Source organism: Pelodiscus sinensis, chromosome 10 (assembly GCF_049634645.1).
Source record: "Pelodiscus sinensis isolate JC-2024 chromosome 10, ASM4963464v1, whole genome shotgun sequence".
Lineage (NCBI taxonomy): Eukaryota > Metazoa > Chordata > Testudines > Trionychidae > Pelodiscus > Pelodiscus sinensis.
In genome coordinates, this window is record NC_134720.1 from 599,054 (window position 1) to 621,112 (window position 22,059).

The following is a 22,059-nucleotide window of genomic DNA, read 5'->3' on the forward strand; positions in this document are numbered from 1 at the left end:
TGGTTTTCTCATCCCCGAAGGAGGGGGGGGGGGGGAGGGGGAGTAAAAATTTAGAACATTTTCACAAACAAAATTCAAAATAATTGTTGCTTAGACCAATCTAAATATTTTGTTTTAATTTCAACCATGCTTGTTTATTTTACTTAGTTTTCTAAACCAAAAATCGATTTGAACCAGAGACCCAGAACTTTCTGTTTAGAAAGTGCAGGAACAAAACATTACAACAAATTCTGAGTAGAAAAAACAAATCATGCACATCAGCCCTTTCCCACAATTGTCCCAGTTGCAACACATCTGCATTTTCTGATTAAAAATGCAAAGTTGGAAATTTCCCAACCAGTGCTACACAGGACACCCTGCCCCGCAGCAGGAGCAGCCGTGGGCAGGGACAGGGATGCTGCCCAGCAGCCAGGAGATCCTACATCCCTGGCAGACCCAGTGCTGGGTCAGAGTTCTCCTTGGCAGGACGCCGGGCTCTGGCTGCCGCTGTCTGGCATCTCCTGGCATTGCAGCAGCCTGCCGAGGTTGGACGCTGCGCTGGTGACCCCTGCAGGAAGGAGAGCTAACGAGTCGAGATGCAGTTGCTCCTCTCTGTGGAGTGGAATGGCTCTGGGGCCTCCATTCATACAGGAGCTGTGCACGGGGCAGGCCACTGGACTAGGCCAGCAAACTTCCTTCTGACTTTATCTTCTCCGTGGCACGACGAGCTGGCTCCCCCTTGAAACGCTGGTGCTGGGGTGAACGTCTGTTGTGAGCAGCGTCTTGCTGTGTCTGTGTCTGTCCTAAGGGATTGTGAGTCTCATCCTTCTTTAAAGTACGTGGAGACCCAGGGATGAGAAGTGCTGCACACGAGCTAGCGCAGCGGCGCTTTGAATTATTCTTAGTCGTCATGATTACTGCCTGTCTCCTTTTCCTTCTGTTTCCACTGCCTTTGGCGCAGCCATTCCCACGCCGGTGGGGCTCTCGTGGCTCTGGCCTGTGCTGGGGTCTCCTTCGACTCCAATTCCTCCTCCAGCATTTCCCCCTTAGCGACTCTCCATCTCTCCTGCTCCTCCGGGTCCTCCGGGCTCTGTCCTTGGTCCCTTCATTGTGTCCCTCTGGTGGATTTCATCCTACAAACTCCAGGCAGAGATGTCTGCGGCACCCGTCAGACACCTGCAAGCCAAACCAGTAATCTGTGAGGGACCTGTGGAAGGAGCCAGCTCTGCCGAGATCGTCGCTCACCTGGCACTCGGACGGCACTCGCTAAATACTAACAGCGCAGGGCGACGCGACAGCCTTCTCTGTCACGGCACGGGGGCCAGCTGTCTGCAGCTGCGACCAGTGGAAGGCTTGGTAAACCCTCATAACCACATCCCAAAGTACTACATGGGCAGCAGAGTGCACGTGTATCTAGGGCTTGTCGCTAGCGGCGCTTGGACTGCGATCAACACAACAGTCACATGTGAGCGTGGCTCCAGGGATTGTCACTAGACGCACTAGCCTTTACAAATGACACACTAGGAGACGGTTCAACGGATGGACAAGGCAGCAGCCTTTTCTCTTCTGCCCGGAGGCCGATGAGCACTGTGGCTCTTACCGCTAAGGGTTAACCAAGGTGTCTGACACCAGATGTGGGCACACAGCAGAGGGGCCCCGTTACAAGATGTTATCGGGGATGTACAAATGGTACAGTAAAGACAGAATTAGTTCAAAAAGGGCTTAAGGAGGTATCACCCATTTTATCCATTCCACGCCCTTGCGGTCAGCAGTGTGGAATCTGCAAAGCTCTCCTGTTATAGCAGCTTGAGATGAACAGCCATGCAGTAGCTGTGCAGCATCCTCAACACAACGGGTGGTTTGGAGTCACCAGGTGTGACTGTTTCCCGCACCCCTCCTCTCCTCCCTCTGGAATGGCTGCATTTGCACCAGAGGCAGGGTTAGGGTTCATTTTTCCTGTGTGGGCAGCAGATGGATAACTCGATCCCCTGTAGAAGGGCATCTCTGACCACCACCACTTTTCTCCTCCTTTTGAGCCAATGGGAGCTGCAACGATTGGCCTGGGAGCAGAGGCAGCATCTGAAGTCTCCCCAACCCTGCTAGGGGCATGTGGCACATGGAGGGAGTCTCCAGCTGTTTTGAGCAGCCTGGGGCAGCGGCAAACAGAGAACCTGCCTCAGGGTCCCTATTGGGCTGCTGGCCAGGAGCCACCTAAGGTAAATATCTCTGGGCCACAGCCTGCCTTTGGCACCCCACCCCCTGCTGCTCCTCAACTTCCTGCCTTAAGTCACCACCCAAACCCTCTGTACCCCGCCGCTCCAGGTCACAACTTCCTCCCAGACCCTGCATCCCTTCCTACGCCCCTCCCCCAGGCCAGAATCCTCTCCTGTACTCTCATCCCCTCCGCAACCCTACACCCCAATCGCCTGCCACAGGTCACCACCCAAACCCTTTGAACCCCTCCACTCCCAGGTCAAAATCTACTCCTGCACCCTTGCTCCCTCCCAGGCCTTGCACCCCAATCTCTTGCCCCAAGTCACAACCCCCTTCTTCATCCAAATTTCCTCTCAGATCCCACACCCTCGTCTTCTACCCCGAGCTCCTTTCTGCACCCATCCTCCATCCCAGACCCTTCACAGAAAAGTGCAGCCCTTGAGCACTTACCAAAATCTTAGAGTGGCCCCCTCCCATCAAAAATTATTGCTCACCACAGTCTACAGACTATAGATTAAAACACTTATAACAACCTAATAACCAAATACTGCATACTTGAATGCTTCCTTCTCCTGAGTTAGACGCAAAGATTTGCAACTTTAACACTATTTTAAAGACTAAAATAAAATTGAATAGAAACAAAAGCAACCTGTCTAGTTTCCTTGCCAAAAATCAATGTAAACAACAAATGCTGAAAGACAGAGATTTAAAATGATTTCAGTTAAAAAAAACAGCTACAAATCTAAGCATTGAAAAATAATGTTCAATATCCTCATGTCACTTTTATCAAGCTTCACGTAAGACTTTTAAAAATAGTTTGTCTACACCCCAAACTGGAAAAACCCCCATAGGTACCGACCTCTCATTTACCAATGTACAACGCATCCATTGTATGGCTTCTAAACAGTGTCAGTCAAGCTCTGCAGATGTAACTGTGCTCTCTATGGAATGAAAATATGGGCTCTCTCTCCATACCGATTGTCTAGGAAGTGTCATCTGTTATCAGAACTCATTGTCCGACTCGGCATCCCAGCCACAGGATTCCAGCTGCTCATCTCGTGGAAACTCAACCTCAACATTGTAGGTGAAGTCTGGGTCGTCCTTCTTCTTCCTGTTCTTCTCAAACAGCTCATCCATGATACTCTTCCTTTTTGCCAGCTCCTTGTCGTCTAGTTTGTTCAGGTCCTCCTCTGGGTCAATGGTTTCTTCCTGCTGACTCTGCTTCAGGCTCTGAGCCAAGCTCTGTCCTTGTAAGTGGCCCTTCAGCAAACTGTATAATTTCTGCAGTTGCTGCAGTGAGACTCCTTTTAGGTAAGCCTTGTGCCGAGGGTTATTCTTCAGCTGTTCTGCAGCCCTGCTACAGTCTGGAAAAAAGAGCCCCCAAATTACAGCCTCAAGCACACAATTCTCAAATAAATACTCTTTCCCCAAAGGTTCTTTGGGGTAAGTTGCTGCCCTAGGTGGGCCACTACTCAATTTTAAACTAGAGCAGGGTTTCCCAACCTATGGGTCGGGACCCAAATATGGGTTGCTATTACATTTCAAAAGGGTCGCCAGGTGTCTCCCCAGGTGGCTCTGCCTCTCCTCCTCCCCCCATTTTTGAGTCACCTTGGGTCACCTAGTCTTCCTGAGTTATCAAAATGGGTCCCCATCTGGAAAAGGCTGGGAACCGCTAAACTAGACAGATCAGATTTGGGAGCTTCCTGGCTTGACTTCCAAGGCTGACGAGCTCTAGGTATCCCACCTCCAGAGAGGAGTCCTATGATTCAACCTCCCATGCAGAGCTTGTGAGAAGAAACCTACCAGTCCATGCAGAGGTGCTAAGTTGCTATCTCTCACACTCCTGCCCCATTGCAGTTTTGCAGAGGAGGCTGTGGGATGCCAAAATTGAACAGACTGTACCTGAGAACTTGGAGAAGTTTCGGACAGGCATGATGCGCTGGCGTGCGCTATTCTTGTTTTCATCTTCGTAGATCAGGACAATGGATGGAGGCTGAAAGCGAATGCCACACTTCTTTGCAACATACGTCATCCCAGATCATGCTACTGGCTGAACAATATGAAACCATTCAGAGTTGTGCTAGGTGGACGCTTCAATATTCACTGCAAAAGAGAAGAGAAAACATGAATGAAACTGATGCTGCCCTTTATTTTAGAAATAGTTTCTGATCAGAAGTGCACTTAACTCTCTCGGTAAATCTCAATGACTTCAATGGGACTTGAATTTCTGCTTAAATCTTTTGCTGAATCAATGTCTTTGGGAGGTATAATGACACTCAACTTCATTTCAGGATTTGTTAGATCTACTTCTGAGGTTGGGTTGTTGGGCTGAGGTATACATTTTACAGTTTTTATGCTACAGGCGGCATAAGAGTACCACACAGCCAAATGGAGACCCAAGCATTCTTTAACTTAAACAATGGAATACATCATACAATGTATCTGTGTTAGATTGTTTCATACACAATATTCTGCCACAAATTACAACCACTGATCTGTAAAAGCTCATAGTTATTTAACGATTTAAAAACTTTTTTTCACCAACTATTTTAATTTCTTACTATTTGTGACCAAGGCACAAGGTTTAAATTAAGGGAAAGAGACAACTTATCTGCTTTGAGACTAAAACATAATGTTGGTGTATGTTTATTTGTATGGATTTGAAATAAATCTTCGGTAAATAAATGTAGAACAGTCAGAAAACTGAAAGTACAGTGAAACTCTTTCTGAGAAATAAAAGCATGACCACGTATCTGTAAAATCAAACAATCACAAAGGAGGAATTTTATGGTATATATTTTATTGTGGGAAAAAAATAAAATTGATAGCCACAGTTCAGACTGTCCTAGTTCTTCAATAAATTCTTTTGTCTTCCTTTCTGTCCCAAAACCAGGGACATCATCAGTGTTCTCTATTCCACATATTTAACAAGAGTTTTGAACACAAAACTCCAACACCCATGAAACTGAGTTCCCAGGATTTTTTTATTTTGTATTTCCAGAATAGATTAGATTCTCCTCTTAAAAAACCTGCCAACATTTTGAGGGTCATAGCTACATAGCAGATTATAAATAATTCATGGAGGAGAGGAAAACTCAGAGATGGGGAACAAAAATTCAACAGAGGCAGCAGAAGACTTCTATATGAGAAGAGACTGAAAAGACTGGGACTGTTTAGCGCAGGGGTGGGGAACCTCGAGTCCCTGGGCCGGATCCAGCCCCTGAGGCTCAGGGCTTTCCCCCAACATTGGGAAGTTTGTGCTGGCACTATAGGGCCCCTCCCCGCAGGACTACACTACACTAAATCTACCAGCCTGATCTCCCCTAGGCTCTGGTGTACTAGGGAAATGTCTTTCTACTTCTCAGTCAGGGGCCACGCAAGTGAAGGAGGGTTTTTGTTTGTTTCTCACTTGTGCACGGCCGCTGGCCCAAAGAAGGTTCCCCACCCTTGGTTTAGAGAGAAGGCACTAACTCCATTGGTTCTCCAGAGCTGGAGCACCTACGGAAAAAAATTAGCAGCAAACAAGCTCTCCTCCTCCCCACAGCACCTCCCATCCACTCGTGGCCCTGCTGATCAACTCCCCTCCTTCCCTCCCAGCACTTCCTGCACACCAACTGAAGTATAAAAATAATCAATGCTAGATGGAGCAAATGTATTGGGCCCACTTATTTACCTTTTCTCATAATACAAAAACAAAGAAACTCCATTAAATTGAATGGTGGAAAATCTTAAAGTGGAAAATTAAAATGTTTCTTTTACACTTGCAGAATTTATTGCTACAAGATATTCAAAGAGGTTAAGAACTTAGTAGGTCTTAAAATGAGTAGATGTGTATATGAATAACAAGAACAGCCACATTTACATTGGATGACATATTTATTAATTCAGAAGGGATATAAACATTCGGCTTGGGTGAGGCCACAACTGGAGTATTGTGTCCAGTTCTGGGCCCGCCACTACAAAAAGAATGTGGACGCATTGGAGAGGGTCCAACGGAGGGCAACCAAAATGATTAGGGGGCTGGAGCATATGACTTATGAGGAAAGGCTGAGGGAGTTGGGTCTGTTTAGTCTGTAGAAGCGAAGAGTGAGGGGGGATTTGATAGCAGCCTTCAACTTCCTGAAGGGTGGTTCCAAAGAGGATGGAGAGAGGCTGTTCTCAGTACTGACAGATGGCAGAACAAGGAGCAATGGTCTCAAGTTGTGGTGGGAGAGGTCCAGGTTGGATATTAGGAAAAACTATATCACAAGAGGGTGGTGAAGCACTGGAATGGGTTCCCTAGGGAAGTAGTGGAGTCTCCATCCCTAGAGGTGTTTAAGTCTCGGCTTGACAAAGCTCTGGCCGGGTTGATTTAGTGGGATTGGTCCTGCCTAGAGCAGGGGGCTGGACTTGACCTTCTGAGGTCTCTTCCAGCTCTATGATAAACCCTCATGCATCTGGGCATAAGACAGCCACTACCTGAGTGAAGTTGGGAAGGAACATCTCTTATAAGAGGTTATTCCATAATTACCCACGACAACATTTATTTTTAAGTCACTTTGCCTCACGGTTCCTGTTTCCCCATTTGTAAAATGGAGATAGTGAAATTGACCTTGGTTGTAAAGTGCTTCAAAATACACACCATTCCTTGTTTTTCCTTTGAAGCATTTGCGATTGGCTTTTGTCAAATACAGGCTACCAGACTACATGGTTTGTCAGTCAGATTTGGCAGTTCCTCTGTCCGTAAGCTGCCCTACTGGCTGATGGTGAACTCTTCCAAATGCTTTCCCATGCATGAGTATCCAACTACAGTCACAGTTCCCATTTCCATTGAGTAGAATACTAATGAGGACTCAAAGATCAAACAAATCTCTGGTGCAGATCACACTCCTATCATAGAATACAACCTAACAGATGCAGCTTCTACTTCCCTTTTAGTTTAAAAACTGTGAAAAGATGCTAAGCCCCTGGCCCATCTCCTTTCCCAGCCATCCCTATAGATTACAAAAGCTCAACACAAGAAAGATGGAAAACCAAGGTGGATTCAAAAAAACCAATACAGTAAGAAAGAAAACACCAGGCCACTCTGGCATTTACATTCTACTGTGGAGAAGGCTGAATTTAAAGGTGAATCATCATTCCTCATGAAAATTACATGGGAAGATTTCTAATTTAAGTAATATTTTCAAAATTTGCCACAAGAATTACTTACCATACTTTTTTATAATTATTCTGTTCTGGATAGAAAAGTTCAAGTTAGCATATTTGTTATTTCACCATTTGTTGCTCAAAAGTGAACTATTTTTTCTAAGTATGAATGACTACTATAAGCTTTTGAAGAACTGAAATCACCAATAGAACACATGGCTGTCTTTAAGATGGCAAAAAAAAACAAAACAAAACCAAAGTTTTGTAAGAAATCCATGGTCATTCAGATCTTCATGGTGACACCAGGGATACAACTCACATATTATAAGAGTTCTCTGCTACTAGAGCTAATAGTGAAGTACTGTCCACTGTTAAAAAGGACACTGCAAATGTGCAATCAAGTCTAAATTAATAATTGCAGTCTTAGGTACTACACCTGTCTCTGAATCCTCCTTTCATTTTGTGGTTTTACAAACATTTTCCAATTTAATTTGTTTTCCTTACTGGATCCACAATACCAGTGGGGAAAACTGATTAAGGATCTGATTCTGTAAACACTTCGGCATAGCTGTGTCTACATTGGCCGCGAGTACTTGCGCAAGAACACTGACATTCTAATGTATAAAATCAGTGCTTCTTGCGCAAATACTTTGACGCTCCCGCTCAAGGATAAGCCCTCTTGTGCAACTGTTCTTGCGCAAGAGGCCAGTGTAGACAGGCAACGTTAATTTCTTGCACAAGAAAGCCCAATGGCTAAAATGGCCATCGGAGCTTTCTTGCGCAAGAGCGTCTACACTGGCATGGATGCTTTTGTGCAAAAGCACATCTCTTGCGCAAAGGCACATGCCAGTGTAGACGCTCTCTTGCGCAAATACTTTAATGCAAAAACTCTTGCGTTAAAAGTATTTGTGCAAAATCATGCCAGTGTAGACGTAGCCCATGTGTTAGATTTAAACATAGGAGTAGGTCCAACTGAGAGAACAGGACTACTCAAATGGTCTCTAGAGTCCTAATCTTACAATCAGATTTGCCCAGGAGCATCCTTCTGCAGAATCATGGCCTAAGTAGGGAAACAATGAAATTGATCCCTCAACTAGATTCTAATAAAACTCCCATCATCTGAAGAAGTGGGCTGTGCCCATGAAAGATTATACCACCATCCACGTTTTGTTAGTCTATAAAGTGATACCAGACCATTTGTTGTTGGATTCTAAGGGTATGTCTACACATCAAAGTTATTTCAGCTACCCCATGTCTTTTGAATATGCTGGCTATTCCGAAATATAGTGGATGTGCTATTTCACCATTCCCTTAAACCTCATTGTAGGAGGAGTACGGGATGGCTAGAAATAGCACTTGATTTCATTAAATACTATATTTCTAAATAGACTTTAAATAAGTTACACAATTTGTGTAGTGCAAATTGTGTATCTTATTTTGAGTTTATGGCATTGTATAGATGCACCGTAAAAGGTAAAAAAAATTGAAAAATAGACAAAAACCTTTTTTTCCTCTATTTTCTTTCAGTTATAATAATTTTAAGTTTACTTGTAATGTAGCTATAGAAGAATACGTAAGAAGATTTCAAGATATAAATATTTTTAAGTTGAGGGTATTTCTTTAACAACATAAAATTATATTTAACCCTGCATTATTGTCATGGTTATTCCATGATATATGAAATTAGCTGAATTACACAGAATGTAAATAAAAGATAAAAAATTACTCTACCAGGTTTTTTAAGCAAATAAAAAGCCTAAGAGACAGAGCAGTGAGCAGGAAGTAGGGGAAGAGGCTAGGAAGGTGAGGAGGCGGGCTGCAGGGGAGCTCTAGTCCCAGGGCAGGGCGGTGAGCAGCCCCAGGGAGGAGGAAGCAGGCAGGTTAGGGGAAGAGAGGGGAGCTATGGCCCGGGGGAAGGGGAAGGAGACAGGCAGGGGAAGCTGTAGCACTAGGAGTGTAAGGGGGCAAGCGGGTGGGAGCTATTGTGGGGGTGTGTGAGGGGCCAAGCCGGGGGGGGGTGAAGGGGCAGGCAAGGGGGAGCTATGGCCCCGGGGGGCAGACAGGGGGAGCTATGGCCCCGGGGGGATCAGGGGGCAGGCGGGGGGGGGAGCTATGGCCCCGGGGGGATGAGGGGGGAGCCCCGCCCCCAGACAGGCGGGGCCGCGGCCCGTGCTCGCGCACACTGACCTGGCGCCGCAGCCCGGTTGCCATGGCAGCCGCAGCGGAAGCGCGCGGGCCCGGGGGCTGCCGGGAGCGGAGGGAGGAGCCGCGCGCGGGGGGGGGCCAGGCCGGTGCGGGGCGCGCGCGGCGGGGCCGAGGCGGAAGTGCCGGGCCCGGATCCCCGCCCCCGTGCGCTGGATGGCGCCTGGGCCCGCCCGTGCGTGTGAGCCCGCAGCGCCCCGCGTGCCGCGACCGGAGCCTGGGGCGGGGCCCGGCTCACAGCGGGGCTGGCAGGGCGGCGGCCGCCTCGTCCGGCCTGTGTGTGTGTCAGTCAGACAGACACCCGTGTGTGTGTGTGTGTGTGTGTGTGTCAGTCAGACACGTGTGTGTGTGTGTGTGTGTGTGTGTGTGTGTCAGTCAGACACCCGTGTGTGTGTGTGTGTGTGTGTGTGTGTGTGTCAGTCAGACACGTGTGTGTGTGTGTGTGTGTCAGTCAGACACGTGTGTGTGTGTGTGTGTGTCAGTCAGACACCCGTGTGTGTGTCAGTGTCAGTCAGACACCCGTGTGTGTGTGTGTGTGTGTCAGTCAGACACCCGTGTGTGTGTCAGTGTCAGACACCCGTGTGTGTGTGTGTGTGTCAGTGTCAGTCAGACACCCGTGTGTGTGTGTGTGTGTCAGTGTCAGTCAGACACCCGTGTGTGTGTGTGTGTGTCAGTGTCAGTCAGACACCCGTGTGTGTGTGTGTGTGTCAGTGTCAGTCAGACACCCGTGTGTGTGTGTGTGTCAGTCAGACACCCGTGTGTGTGTGTGTGTCAGTCAGACACCCGTGTGTGTGTGTGTGTGTCAGTCAGACACCCGTGTGTGTGTGTGTCTGTGTCAGTCAGACACCCGTGTGTGTGTGTGTGTGTCTGTGTCAGTCAGACACCCGTGTGTGTGTGTGTGTGTGTCTGTGTCAGTCAGACACCCGTGTGTGTCAGTCAGACACCCGTGTGTGTGTGTGTGTGTGAGAGAGAGAGAGAGAGAGAGAGAGAGATACCTGTGTGTGGGTGTCAGTCAGTCAGACACCCGTGTGTGTGGGTGTCAGTCAGTCAGACACCCGTGTGTGTGGGTGTCAGTCAGTCAGACACCCGTGTGTGTGGGTGTCAGTCAGAAACGTGTGTGTGTGTGTGTGTGTGTGTGTCAGTCAGACACCCGTGTGTGTGTGTGTGTGTGAGAGAGAGAGAGATACCTGTGGGTGTGTCAGTCAGATATCTGTGTATGTGTGTCAGTCAGATACCAGTGTGTGTGTGTGTGTGTGTGGCCACTCCTATCCATGTGTCATAGCCTATTTGTCAGTGGACTTGACAGGGACACAGCTACACTGCAGCTGCAAGGTGTTACTTCCAAGCTGGCTAGACAGTCCTGGGCTAGTTGTGGTTGTGCTAACACACTAGAAATAGCAGAGTGGGCAGGCTGTATGGCTTTGCTCAGCCACTCTCATACAGTCTGAAATACTAAACACATACTTAGGTGGCTAGCCAGCCAGGCTGCTAACTTTACAGTTGCATTCAGAGCTAATATGTGCGTGTCTACTTCAGCCCTGAATGCCTCCCAGCTGCAGTGCAGATGTGCCCACACACAGGTCTTGATGCTAACATAGATACCAACACACAGACATTGCTGTCAGCCCACATAGACAGCTAGGGACAAAGGACACTGACAAGCTTTGTGGCATGGGATGTTTTGTTGGTGGGCATAATTACTCACTGATACAGAGCGGGTTTGAACTTCTGATTTGTATTGAGAATCTGCTGATGAAATATCCCATGTTTATAGGAGCTGTGATTTTTTTTTTTTTTTTTTTTGCAGTTGGATTTGGAAATGCAGAGGCAGTGGATGGAGAGATTGTTTCCTTGGCAAGGTATTCTGACCTTCAGAGTAGCCTTGCTTGTTTGCACAGCAAGAAGCTTGTGTAAGTTAAACAAATTAAAATATTTAAACTTTCACTTAGCAATCTGCCAAATAATCTTTTTGAGCAACTGATAACTGAAACTGCTCAGAGATAATCTGTGAGTTCCTTGCATACTATAAAATGAGAAGGGATGGGAAATAATAAGAGTAGGAAACATTACTGAATTTTCCATTGTAGAAATTATTAGTTTCAGGTAATATCATGCAAACAAACATTTCAAGGAAAAATGAACATACATGAGATGGGACCACAATAATTATTGATGTAAACAGCTGCAACTTCCTTATGGGTTTCAGAGGGGTAGCTGTGTTAGTCTGTTTCAGCAAAAACAACAAGGTGCCTGGTAGCACCTTAAAGACTAACAAATTTGTTACAGTTATTGAAGTTGCTCTTGCTTACATTAGCAGTGAATTTGATCTGTGATTAAACAATGTGCAAATAGAGAGTTTTTTGTGGTTGTACAGTACTATTAATCCTAGAATGCTGTTTATGTATTAGGCAATATTAAAGGGTAAAATTTATAAGATTATAGTTGTTAAAGATGTCACAACTCAAAAGGGAACACACAAAACAAATCTACGTATTTACAGTTTTTAAAATTTTATATTAGAAAAAGATAAATCACCTGAACAAGAACCAATAGTTTTCTGTTTTGTAAATATTGATTTGTTTCCTGGTGTTTTCAACATTTCCTTACCTTCCTCACTGAAAAGATTTGTAGATGTTATAAACATCAGTCATCATAGATTGTTGTTAGGAATGTATGAAATGTTAGTATAACCAAAAGCAGTGTGTCCTATAGGCATGTAGAATAGTGATAGAAATGTAGCCGTGTTAGTCTGGGGTAGCTGAAGCAAAATGCAGGACAATGTAGCACTTTAAAGACTAACAAGATGGTTTATTAGATGATGAGCTTTCGTGGGCCAGACCCACTTCCTCAGATCAAATAGTGGAAGAAAATAGTCACAACCATATATACCAAAGGATACAATTAAAAAAAATGAACACATATGAAAAGGACAAATCACATTTCAGAACAGGAAGGGGATGCGGGGGGAGGGGGCGGAGGAAGGAAGGTAAGTGTCTGTGAATTGATGATATTAGAGGTGGGGAGAGTGGGATGTCTGTGAGCTAATGGTATTAGAGGTGATAATTGGGGAAGCTATCTTGGTAATGGGTAAGATAGTTTGAGTATTTGTTCATTCCTTCCCGGAGAGTGTTGAATTTTAACATGAATGACAGTTCAGAGGATTCCCTTTCAAGTGCAGATGTAAAAGGTCTTTGTAGCAGAATGCAGGTGGTTAAGTCATTGAGAGAGTGTCCTTTCTGGTTAAAATGGCAAGAAACTATAGGCATGGTTCCTTGAATCTTTTTTATGCTCATTACTGCAAGTGATTACAAAAATCAAGATGACGTTAAATCAAGTGAACTTTTTTGAGGTGCAGAAAAGTAATATTACCTTGTGCAGTGAGCAAATGTATTTTTTTTCAATTAAAAACTGACTCAGTGTGGGACTAGGTATTAATAGTCATTAGATGACTGGAATTAACTGGATTTGTGTACACAGAAATATTGTAATTGATCAGGTCTTTTTTGTTTTTATTGCTTACTAGTGTGTTCAGCTGATCTTGCCATAATTGCTTAGTCTAGGCTCCAAACATCTGGAGACCCTCTGTGTTGACATTAAATAATATAATCTGTGGTCACTTGCAGTCCTGCAAACACTTACACACATGCTTAACTTTAAGCTTGTATTTATTTGTAGGTCTGGGATTTAAATCTGACAGTCGGAGGGCCAAAGTGGATGACATGGTTATGTTTCTAGTGATTTAAAATTCCTTTTGTACTGATCATATCTGAGACCTATCTCTTCTTAACCATGATTGCGTCTAGAGTCATTTCTTCCAGACAAGAAGTCAAGTCAGGATTTGCTGTAGCTGGTTAAAGTAGCCACTCATCAGTGTTAATACTGACAATGTAGACAATATTATAAATACTGTAAAAGTTTATTTTGTGGTATTTTCAGCTGCCCAGGCCACTTGTCCTGATATCATTGTGACTCAGCAGCTTCTGAAAGAAGGATTTCACAGGTGGGTTGATGACAGCCATATACTTGGGCAATGCATCAGTTCCTCGTGTGCCTCTCCGAGCCCAGTTCTGCAAACATGCAACTTCTTAAATATATGTGTGTGAGTAGCTCCATTGAATTCATACATAATTACCAAACATACAGTATGATATTCAATGGAATTATTGAGTAAATTTAAGCGTATATGTAGATGCTGGCAGAATCATTACTTAAATATTTAGTGGCCAGCAGTCAGCTATATCATGGCACGAACATGAAGTAAACATGCAAATGTATTTCTGAGTATTTTTAGTAATATTTGTTCATAAGTGGAGAATTAACAAAAAAGAGACATGTTGGTTATAATAGATCTGGAAATACAATAATATATTCATAGGATCATAGAACTGGAAGGAACCATCTATTCTAGACCATCTGTGATGGGAGTTTGCAAATATTGGAGATTTCACAATCTTCCAGTTTATTCCAGTGTTTAACCACCTGATGGGAAGTTTTTCCTAGTGTCCAACCTAAACCTCCTTTGCTGCACTCTGAGCCCATTGGTTTTGTCCCATCATCACTGGATAAGGAGAATAATTTTTCTCCCTCCTCCTTGTTAACACCCTTTTAGGTACAGTACTTGAAATATTGTGTTTCCTAAAAGGGAAAGGAAAAACTCTAGATAGAAAATAATATGTATCTATAGTCTCAGGGCATAGTAGAGAGCTACATCTAATATTTGAAATGATCTGTTTATAATTTTTGTGCAGTTATTTGAAATATGTGCTAACGGTTTCTTTTCTTTTTAAGAGAGCTGCTAACAAGAGTAGAACTTGGAGCAGGGGAGGAGGCCATAGGAAGCTGCACTGTGGCAATAAAAGAACACCTCCCAGCAGGACTATATGTGGATCCCTATGAGCTAGCATCACTGCAGCAGCACAACCTAACTGAGGTACGATGTCCAAATAGTCACGCTGCTTTGTGTGGAAATAGTTCACACAAGAGAAACAGTTATTTGAATACTTATGAGTAAATATCCAGTGCCTATAATTTGAAACATTAGCATGGAGATGAACTTTCATCTACCATTATTATGTTACCCTTCCTTCTAATGACAGAGCTTTCTGCTGGGTAGGCACACAGTCATGGATGGAAACCAGAATGAAGAGGAAACAGCTTGCATCCCATTGAAGTCACTTTGTAAGAGTTGTTAGGGAAGATGATCATTCCTGAGGCTCTGAGGAACTGCCTCAGAAGTTGTGGTTATAGTGCAGTTGGAAGAGACACAGGGTATTTCTATAGGATTCTCTTAGTTATATAGGTAGCGTGTTTCAGACCGCTGAGTGTGAATACATTGACTCTCATAAGCAATATAGATTTGTACAGAATGTGGGGGAATATGATGGTATTATGACTTATGCTGACACCAGTGGCCTGAGGAACTATAGGAAAGAGGTCCTGGAAGCTAAATTTATCCATTTAGCTTAGAAAAAGTTTACGGGGCTCCTCTGAAGCCTTTCTTCAAAATGCTCCAGGTTCTTCACAGAAGTCATGGTGGGAAACAGGAGAGTTCAGCAAATGCATGAAGAGGAGTAGTTACAGCACTTTGGGATCCTTGGGAATTAGTCACTTTGTGAGGAAGGATGGTGTGGTGTTTAAGGTGCTATATTGAGATGTGAGAGACTTGTGTCAGGTTCCTGACTCTGTCACAAAAATATGTGTGATTTCAGACAAGTCCCTTAAGATGTGTGCCTCCATTCTTCCCGTGTAAAGTGGAGTTGAGAGTCTCTTTATCCCACCCTTTGTCTGTTTTCTCTCTTTGTAAAGCCTGTCTCTTGCTATGTGTAGGTTGTGCCAAATACAGTGGGACCCCAAACTAGCTTGGAGCTTTTAGGCATTACTGTAATAAAGATGTAAAATACTGGACCAAATGTAAGCCTCATGTAACTAACGTAATGCCACTGACCTCAGTAGCATAACAGTGATGGGCACTATATGAATAGAACAGAGACAGAGAATGAATGTTGGTCTTTGTCATCTCGAGGAAGAAGAACTTTAGTTTGGGAATTAAACTGCTGTCTCCCTCATGACATCGTAATAGGTTACTTTGCCAGGTTGACAGTTTTAGTCATTTTTATCTTGTATTTCCTCTATAACAATATGCGTGTGTTTTTCATAACATTCATTCATCTGTATTGATTGTGTCTGTTTTCCACAGGCTCTGATGATTGCAGATACTATTGATGTGGAATCTCCTGAGTATTTAGCCACAGACCTTGCCATTCTTGTTTACATGAAACCTGACCCTCAGTGTGATCGCTGTTTTAAAGCCATGTTGCCTGTGCACAGCCGATATCACCGGCCATCCAAGGATGATGGTGAAGCAATTGCTGTCCTAAAGAATCCAGAAATACTGATCTATTGCCATAAAAGTGAGAAATACACTTTGCTATGTGAAAGAGGGAGGGATTAGAGAAATAATTATGTACTCTACAGAGTTTGAAATCCAGACTTTGGGGAAAATCGTGGTGGAGAGAGGTGTCTGGATAGTCATTTAAAAATGGGGAAAATAGTGATTGCAAAAGAAGGGCAAAGAATTTTCTTTTCTTTTTCACATATATTTGGACCGATGCTGCTTAATCCTGACAAAAGGCTAATTTAGGTCTGGTTGCTGTTAAACTTCCTGGACAATCCCAGTATGCATTTTATTCTCTAAGTAACATCCCCATCCCAGAGAAGGAGCATTATATCCCCTAATGTGAGTCTTTAAGATGGGAGTGTTGGCATTTGGTTTGCTCCTGAGAATTCCTGTAGAACGTGGACTGATGAAGGTCTGTATGGCCCACGTGTTTCCACTGGATTCTGCATGGCAATTGATGCAGTTCATGGTGTAGTCTATAGAAAGGAAAGCTGAATGTATCAAACAACAGTATTCTGGTGCTTTCCAGCAGGGCTGGCCTTACCATGAGGCGAACTGAGGCGGCCGCCCCAGGTGCCAGACAATGTGTGGGGGGGTGCCACTAGGACCCAGAGTGTAGAAAATTGTGTCCGCTGCTCGTGCAGCGAGGGGACATGGGGGTGCCATTTGAGCTCCCCGTCTCAGGTGCCAAAATGTTGTGGGCTGGCCCTGCTTTCCAGCCTGCACAATATGCAAGTAGGAGAATCTTTGTTAGACTCTTGACTTATGAGGGATGGAATGATAGGAGCCTGAGACTTTGTTAAAAAATATCTAGTATCTACTAATAATGGATCATTTAATCCTTGTAAACAATCAAATCCCCACTCCTACTACAAATGTGTTTCTTTTCAAGAGACCGACTCTTCCTCGCCTCCAAACCAGATACGAAAATACATTTCTCACCTTTTCTAGCTTTGTGTAGGCATTATTTGATGGCCTATTTTCATTTTTACATCTTTGAGACTATAGCGGGGCTCTGTATACTTGCATAATGGAATCTCAAGACTCTGCCTTCCCTTGTCTCCAAGACGCTGATGGTCAACTTTAATGGTGGGGATCTACAGTTATTCATAAGAGACCAAATTAAAAAAAAAAAAAGCATTACAGAGATATAACACGCAAAAGGAGAAATGTTAAAATAGTTTATTATGGTATGTGGTGGATGAGGGATTTTGCCAGACCAGGGGAGGTCATTTCTGGCCCGTCTGCTGCTGGCCCCATCCCCTTCCCTGCTGCCCCGCCATACTCCCTGGCTCCCTCCACAGCCCTGCTGAGCTATGCGCTGGGATTACTTCTCACCCCCTTGCATTGTGCCAGAACACTCTGACCCTGGAATATCCATAGTCCTGCTGAACCGTGGATGTTGCCGGACCAGACGGTCCTGGTTTATAGAGGTACAACCTGTATTTGAAATATTGAAATACTTTTGCATTGTATATGTTGCCTCATCCTGGTCTGATTCTTTTGGCTTTTCCCAGGTTTCCCATCACTTGAATGTTGGAACTATTCTGAAGTGGAAGCTCCATGTTCAGTGAGAAATGGGCATACCTGTCATTGGAGCAATGTGACATACAAACCTGTAAGTACCTATTTCAGACTGGAAAGATTGCTCAGGTTTGAGAATCCCCCTCACATCATCAGCTGTGAAGACTGATCAAAGAATTCATTTAGTTTCTCCGCAATTGCCTTACCATGCTTGAGTGCTCCTTTAGTATCTTGATTGTCCTGTGGCCCCACTGGTTGTTTAGCAGGGTCCCTGCTTCTAATGTATTTTTTTTTAATTTGCTCTTACTTTTTGAGTCTTTGGTTAGTTGTTCTTCAACTTCTATTTTGACCTTTCTAATTACATTTTTACACTTCACTTATCAGAGTTGATGCTCCTTTCTGTTTTCCTCACTAGGATTTAACTTACACATTTTAGAGGAAGCCCTTATGCCTCTCTCTGCTTCTTTTGTTTTGTTGTTTAGCCCCAGTGGGACTTTTTTTTTATTCTCTTGCGATATTTTTTTAATTTGAGGGATACATTTTAGTTGATCCTCTATCAGTGTCAGGTTCCATTTTAAAACTATTTAGGTTGTTTGTCCTCACCACTTCTATGGGAGACTGTTCCAGAACATCACTGCTTCTGAAGGTTAGAAACCTAACTTCCAGTTTAAACTTGTTCCTAGCCATTTTATCCACGTTTGGTCTTTTGCCAATGTCGTCCTTTTCTTCTCCCTTCCTGATGTTTACCCACCTGTTGTATTTATAGAGAGCAATTATATTACCTCTCAGCCTTTGTTTTGCTAAGATAAACAAGCAAGGATTTTTTAATCTCCTCCTGTAAGATAGGCTCTACGTTTGGTAATCATCTCTGCATTTGTTCACATTTCAATCCATCTTTCCTGAACATGGGGGAACAGAAAAGTACATTGTACACAGTATTCCCAGTGAGGTCTGACCAGTACTTTGTACAATGGCCTTAATACTTCCCAAAGTCTACTTGAAATTATGTTGCCTGATGCAATCCTAGGATTGCATTGCCTTTTTTTATGGCCACATCACATTGGTGGCTCATAATCAACCTCTAATCAACTCATGCACCCAGGTCTTTCTCTCCCTCCTATGTTTTAAATCTTAAATGAGACACAGTTTCTTGATTATTCTTTAATTATATCTGCCTGTAACTACTCCTCCCAGTGTCTAGCATATTTTGGTGGGGAGTGGGAAAAGTGGTGGAACTCATTTCATGCTCTCCTTCCGTTAAAGGATTTTTCTTGCATACCCCCTTACAAAAACGGACTGGTCTATAATTACTTGGGATGTCCTTATTCCCTTTTTTATACACGGGCTGCTCTTTTCTAGGTCTCTGGCATCTCTCTTGTGTTTTATGAGTTGGTAATCACTAATGACCCAGAGGTGTCTTCAACCAACTCTGTGTGGTCTAGAATGTATTTCATCAGGCCCTGCAGGCTTGAAGACCACTAACTTGTCTATTCTTGACTTATTTTTTTCCTATCTGAGCCTCAGATCCTACCCCATTTACATTGATAAACATTATATTTCGTTGTCTAGTAATTGCTAACTTTCTTTGTTGAAAATTGAAACAAAAAAGTAACTTGGCACTTCTGCCATTGCTGTATTTTCTATTATTGTCTTTCTTGTCTCATAAAGTAGAGGGTTTACTCTGTTCTTGGTCTGTCTTTTGCTTCTAACGCTTGTGTAAAATATCTTCTTGTTACCCTTTACATCTGTAGCTAGCTTAATCTCATTTTGTGCCTTGGCTTTTCTAATTTTGTTTCTACATGTGTTGCTTTTTAATATTCATCCTTCATGGTTTTACTTGATTTTCACTTTTGCTTCCTTTTTCCTCTTATGCGGCCCCTCCTGCTGCTGGCCCCCTCGCCTGTAGGAGAGAGCTATCCTTCAGAGTTCTCACTGGGGGCAGCCATGCCACCAAGGGAGTGGCCAGCAGGGCTGGGCCTCCATCATCTTCCCTACCAGCACACCAAGTAAATAGCCCTCCTGCCCCAAACTCTTCCCCCTCCTGGCCCTTGGCTGAAGCTCTGGGAGGCGGGGAGGGGGGAGAAAAGGGCCTCTAGCAGCTTGGGGGAGTTGAGGGGGTAGAGGGTGGGGAGAAAAGGGCCCCTGATGGCCATGGGGGTTGGGGAAGAGAAAAGGCCCATGCTGAATGGAATCGCCTTCCTTACCCCCATATCCTCACTCTTGCACCCCCACCCACGTGTAGACGCGGGCCGTTATTCCGGGCTAGTCAATTTCCAAAATGGCGACCGCCCGGGAACATGCTAATGAAGCATGGGGCATTTAAATCCTGCGCTTCATTTGCAATTTCGGTTGCCATTATTAGCCTCCCTAGTTCGAACTAGGGGGCTATTGTAGACATACCTATAATGAATTATAAGGAGCATAAAAGGACTTGAGGCCTTTTTTTTTATTTTTTTTATTTTAAACTTTGCAGGCTACTATTATGCGAGAGAGATTTCTTTAGCTATTCGTTCCATAAGTTTCTTCCTCCAGTCTTACAGTGTGCACAAGTTGCACGATGTCCCTAATGTCAAAGCTAATATAAGAACAAAGCTGTAGAGAAAAATAAAGGCACAATTCAGTGCCTCAGATACTGTTAACCTGATAAATGCCCTAGCATTTCAATAAGTCAGCTGTCAAGATGGGCAGATAGAAATGGAAATGTCTCTCCCCCAGCTTTGACTTTTGAATCCAATGCTGCATGAAAGGATAAATCCTTTAAATGAATGGAGAAAGCCTGAGCAACTAGAGAGATTAAGGTTGTTGAGGGCTGTTCCCTAACATTAAATAGATGATTCTGTGATGCTTTCTTAATTCCTATGTCTAAAGGAGAAACAAAAGCTACTGAGAATGGAATAATAGCTCAAGTTTGTATTTTTACTCAGGTTTAACATCCAACTCTCTCTTCACAGGTAAATAAGGAAGTGATACTGCTAGTGCCAGTGGGGCTCAAACAGCATGGTGCCTTGGTATGTGCGGGGACTCTTCTTACCACAGTCCTGTGTTCCTGTTTAGTTCTTGCAGCTGTATGCAAACATGGACCCTCTTCCTTCGTGCACTGCTCAGAGTAAAACTGAACAAGACATTGTAGCTGGAGTCAGTCTGAAACAGTAATGAATACCATGCAAACTGAGTCTGTTCTGTATAGGGTTCTATGAATGGAATGCCATTTGTTTATCACCTTTACAACAGTAATGCCTAGAGGACCCATCTGAGATCATGACTCTCTTGTGCCAGGCACTGTATAAACACCTAATAAGAGACCATCCCTGCACTCAAGAAGGTGCATTCTAAATAGACAAAGCAGACAAAAGTTTCAGAGAATGTAACTGAAAAAACTTCAAAAATAATGAATAGTATTGCACCACCTTAGAGACTAGCAACAAATGTAGATGAACAAAGAATGGGAGGGAGAACTAAGATGTACAGATGAGGTGATCTGCCCAAAGTCATTTGGCAGAGCTGGGAATAGAACTCAGGTCTCCTGACTCCTAATCTTGTATTCCCTAAGTGCAAGACCACTGTGCCTCTCATTACATATTATTCTTCCAGGATTTTAAACTAGCTGACTTGACAGACTGATTATTATAATCAGAGAAACAGGTTCCCTGGTCTCTGTACCTTTGAGTTATAAACTGAAACATAATCCAACTCTATTGTATTTTAATTTGTTTTGTGAGCTACATATTTACCTGGAACAGGAAAGGATTTCCAAGCATTGTAAAGATATAATGGTCCCTGTTTTATTAACAGTGACCTGTAGGAGGCAGCCAGATTTATGTGATTTTTAAAGAGGCCCTAAGAATTTGGAAGAAACTTCTAGATGTTTACTGGGTAAATTAGAAGCAGGACTAGTAACTTTGATGTTTCAGAGGAAATAACAGAGCCTCATCCGAACAGGAATTATTTTGAGGAAATTTAAGGCATGTGTTACGCAGGAAGTCAGACCGAATGACCACAGTGATCCCTTCTGGCCTTGGTATCTATGAAATGATGCTAAGCTGGAATAGAGGACTTGGAAGACTGGAGGTAATCATCAGCGCTGTTAAGAAATACAAGGAAACAGAGAGGAAATTGCTTCATTAATGGAAAAACTGAGGTGCCTCAATGGTTCTTACATTTGTCATCCTAAATGTATCTTGTTTCTGTTGTTTGTCAGTAGGGGGCATTATGAGTTTAAGATAACTCATAGGGCAGATTTTTACTTTGTTTCTGTATACGTAGAGGATATTAAATATAGGTGGTTTTGTTATTAAACTACAGATGCAATAAAAAGCAGAGGTCTTGGCTTTCAAATTCTGTTCATATATCCATGTGTGGCCTGTAGTTGTGCAGCCTAATCCTTGCTCTGTCAGCAGGATTGGCCTTTCCTCTTCCTCCACAGCTATATCTTCTGGAATTCTTGGGCATCTTTCCTCATCTCCGTCTGACACTCAATAAAGAACTTGTCTTGTAACTTCGGCTGCAGGTTGGAAAGTGATCTAACACTGGTCTCGTTTCCCTTGACGAAGTGCCGAAAGAGGTGGCTCATCTATTGCCTCAGTTCATGAGTCCTCTGCATCCGTTTGGGGGAAGGA

At 43.8% G+C, this 22,059-nt stretch overlaps 2 protein-coding genes across 9 annotated transcripts; one reads left to right on the plus strand and one right to left on the minus strand.

The window, feature by feature from the left end:
- Window positions 1-99: 99 nt before the first annotated feature.
- CEP19 (centrosomal protein 19) lies at window positions 100-9,640 on the minus strand. Of its 4 annotated transcripts, none has more exons than XR_012906161.1 (4): window positions 9,508-9,640; window positions 4,096-4,296; window positions 3,053-3,557; window positions 100-1,155 (listed from the first exon to the last, which is right to left on the minus strand). XR_012906161.1 is itself a non-coding variant. In XM_075937212.1 (4 exons), exons 2-3 carry the CDS (start codon window positions 4,223-4,225, stop codon window positions 3,196-3,198), a joined length of 492 nt encoding a protein of 163 aa, XP_075793327.1. In that variant the 5' UTR covers window positions 4,226-4,296; window positions 9,508-9,640; the 3' UTR covers window positions 100-1,155; window positions 3,169-3,195. The 4 variants fall into 4 exon arrangements, 3 of the variants coding, with proteins under 3 accessions (XP_075793327.1, XP_075793326.1, XP_014429965.2); XM_075937212.1 differs by having other exon boundaries at window positions 3,169-3,557; XM_075937211.1 differs by having other exon boundaries at window positions 100-3,557.
- PIGX (phosphatidylinositol glycan anchor biosynthesis class X) lies at window positions 9,173-21,778 on the plus strand. 5 transcript variants are annotated; one of them, XM_075937210.1, is made up of 7 exons: window positions 9,173-9,196; window positions 11,330-11,432; window positions 13,459-13,621; window positions 14,311-14,452; window positions 15,719-15,932; window positions 17,437-17,537; window positions 20,395-21,778. In XM_075937210.1, exons 2-7 carry the CDS (start codon window positions 11,342-11,344, stop codon window positions 20,551-20,553), a joined length of 870 nt encoding a protein of 289 aa, XP_075793325.1. In that variant the 5' UTR covers window positions 9,173-9,196; window positions 11,330-11,341; the 3' UTR covers window positions 20,554-21,778. The 5 variants fall into 5 exon arrangements, with proteins under 5 accessions (XP_075793325.1, XP_075793321.1, XP_075793324.1 ...); XM_075937206.1 differs by lacking the exon at window positions 9,173-9,196 and adding an exon at window positions 9,530-9,703; XM_075937209.1 differs by lacking the exon at window positions 9,173-9,196 and adding an exon at window positions 9,530-9,703 and having other exon boundaries at window positions 13,459-13,522.
- The last annotated feature ends 281 nt before the right edge of the window (window positions 21,779-22,059 follow it).

Excerpts from the sequence above, each read along its gene's own strand:
- PIGX (XM_075937206.1), top strand. The coding sequence starts at position 9,530 with ATGGCAGCCGCAGCGGAAGCGCGCGGGCCCGGGGGCTGCCGGGAGCGG. Across the intron at positions 11,433-13,458 it reads TTGCACAGCAAGAAGCTTGT|CTGCCCAGGCCACTTGTCCT; the intron begins GTAAGTTAAACA and ends TGGTATTTTCAG. Across the intron at positions 13,622-14,310 it reads AACTTCTTAAATATATGTGT|AGAGCTGCTAACAAGAGTAG; the intron begins GTGAGTAGCTCC and ends TTTCTTTTTAAG.
- CEP19 (XM_075937212.1), bottom strand. The coding sequence starts at position 4,225 with ATGACGTATGTTGCAAAGAAGTGTGGCATTCGCTTTCAGCCTCCATCC. Across the intron at positions 3,558-4,095 it reads AAACTTCTCCAAGTTCTCAG|ACTGTAGCAGGGCTGCAGAA; the intron begins GTACAGTCTGTT and ends TCTTTTTTCCAG.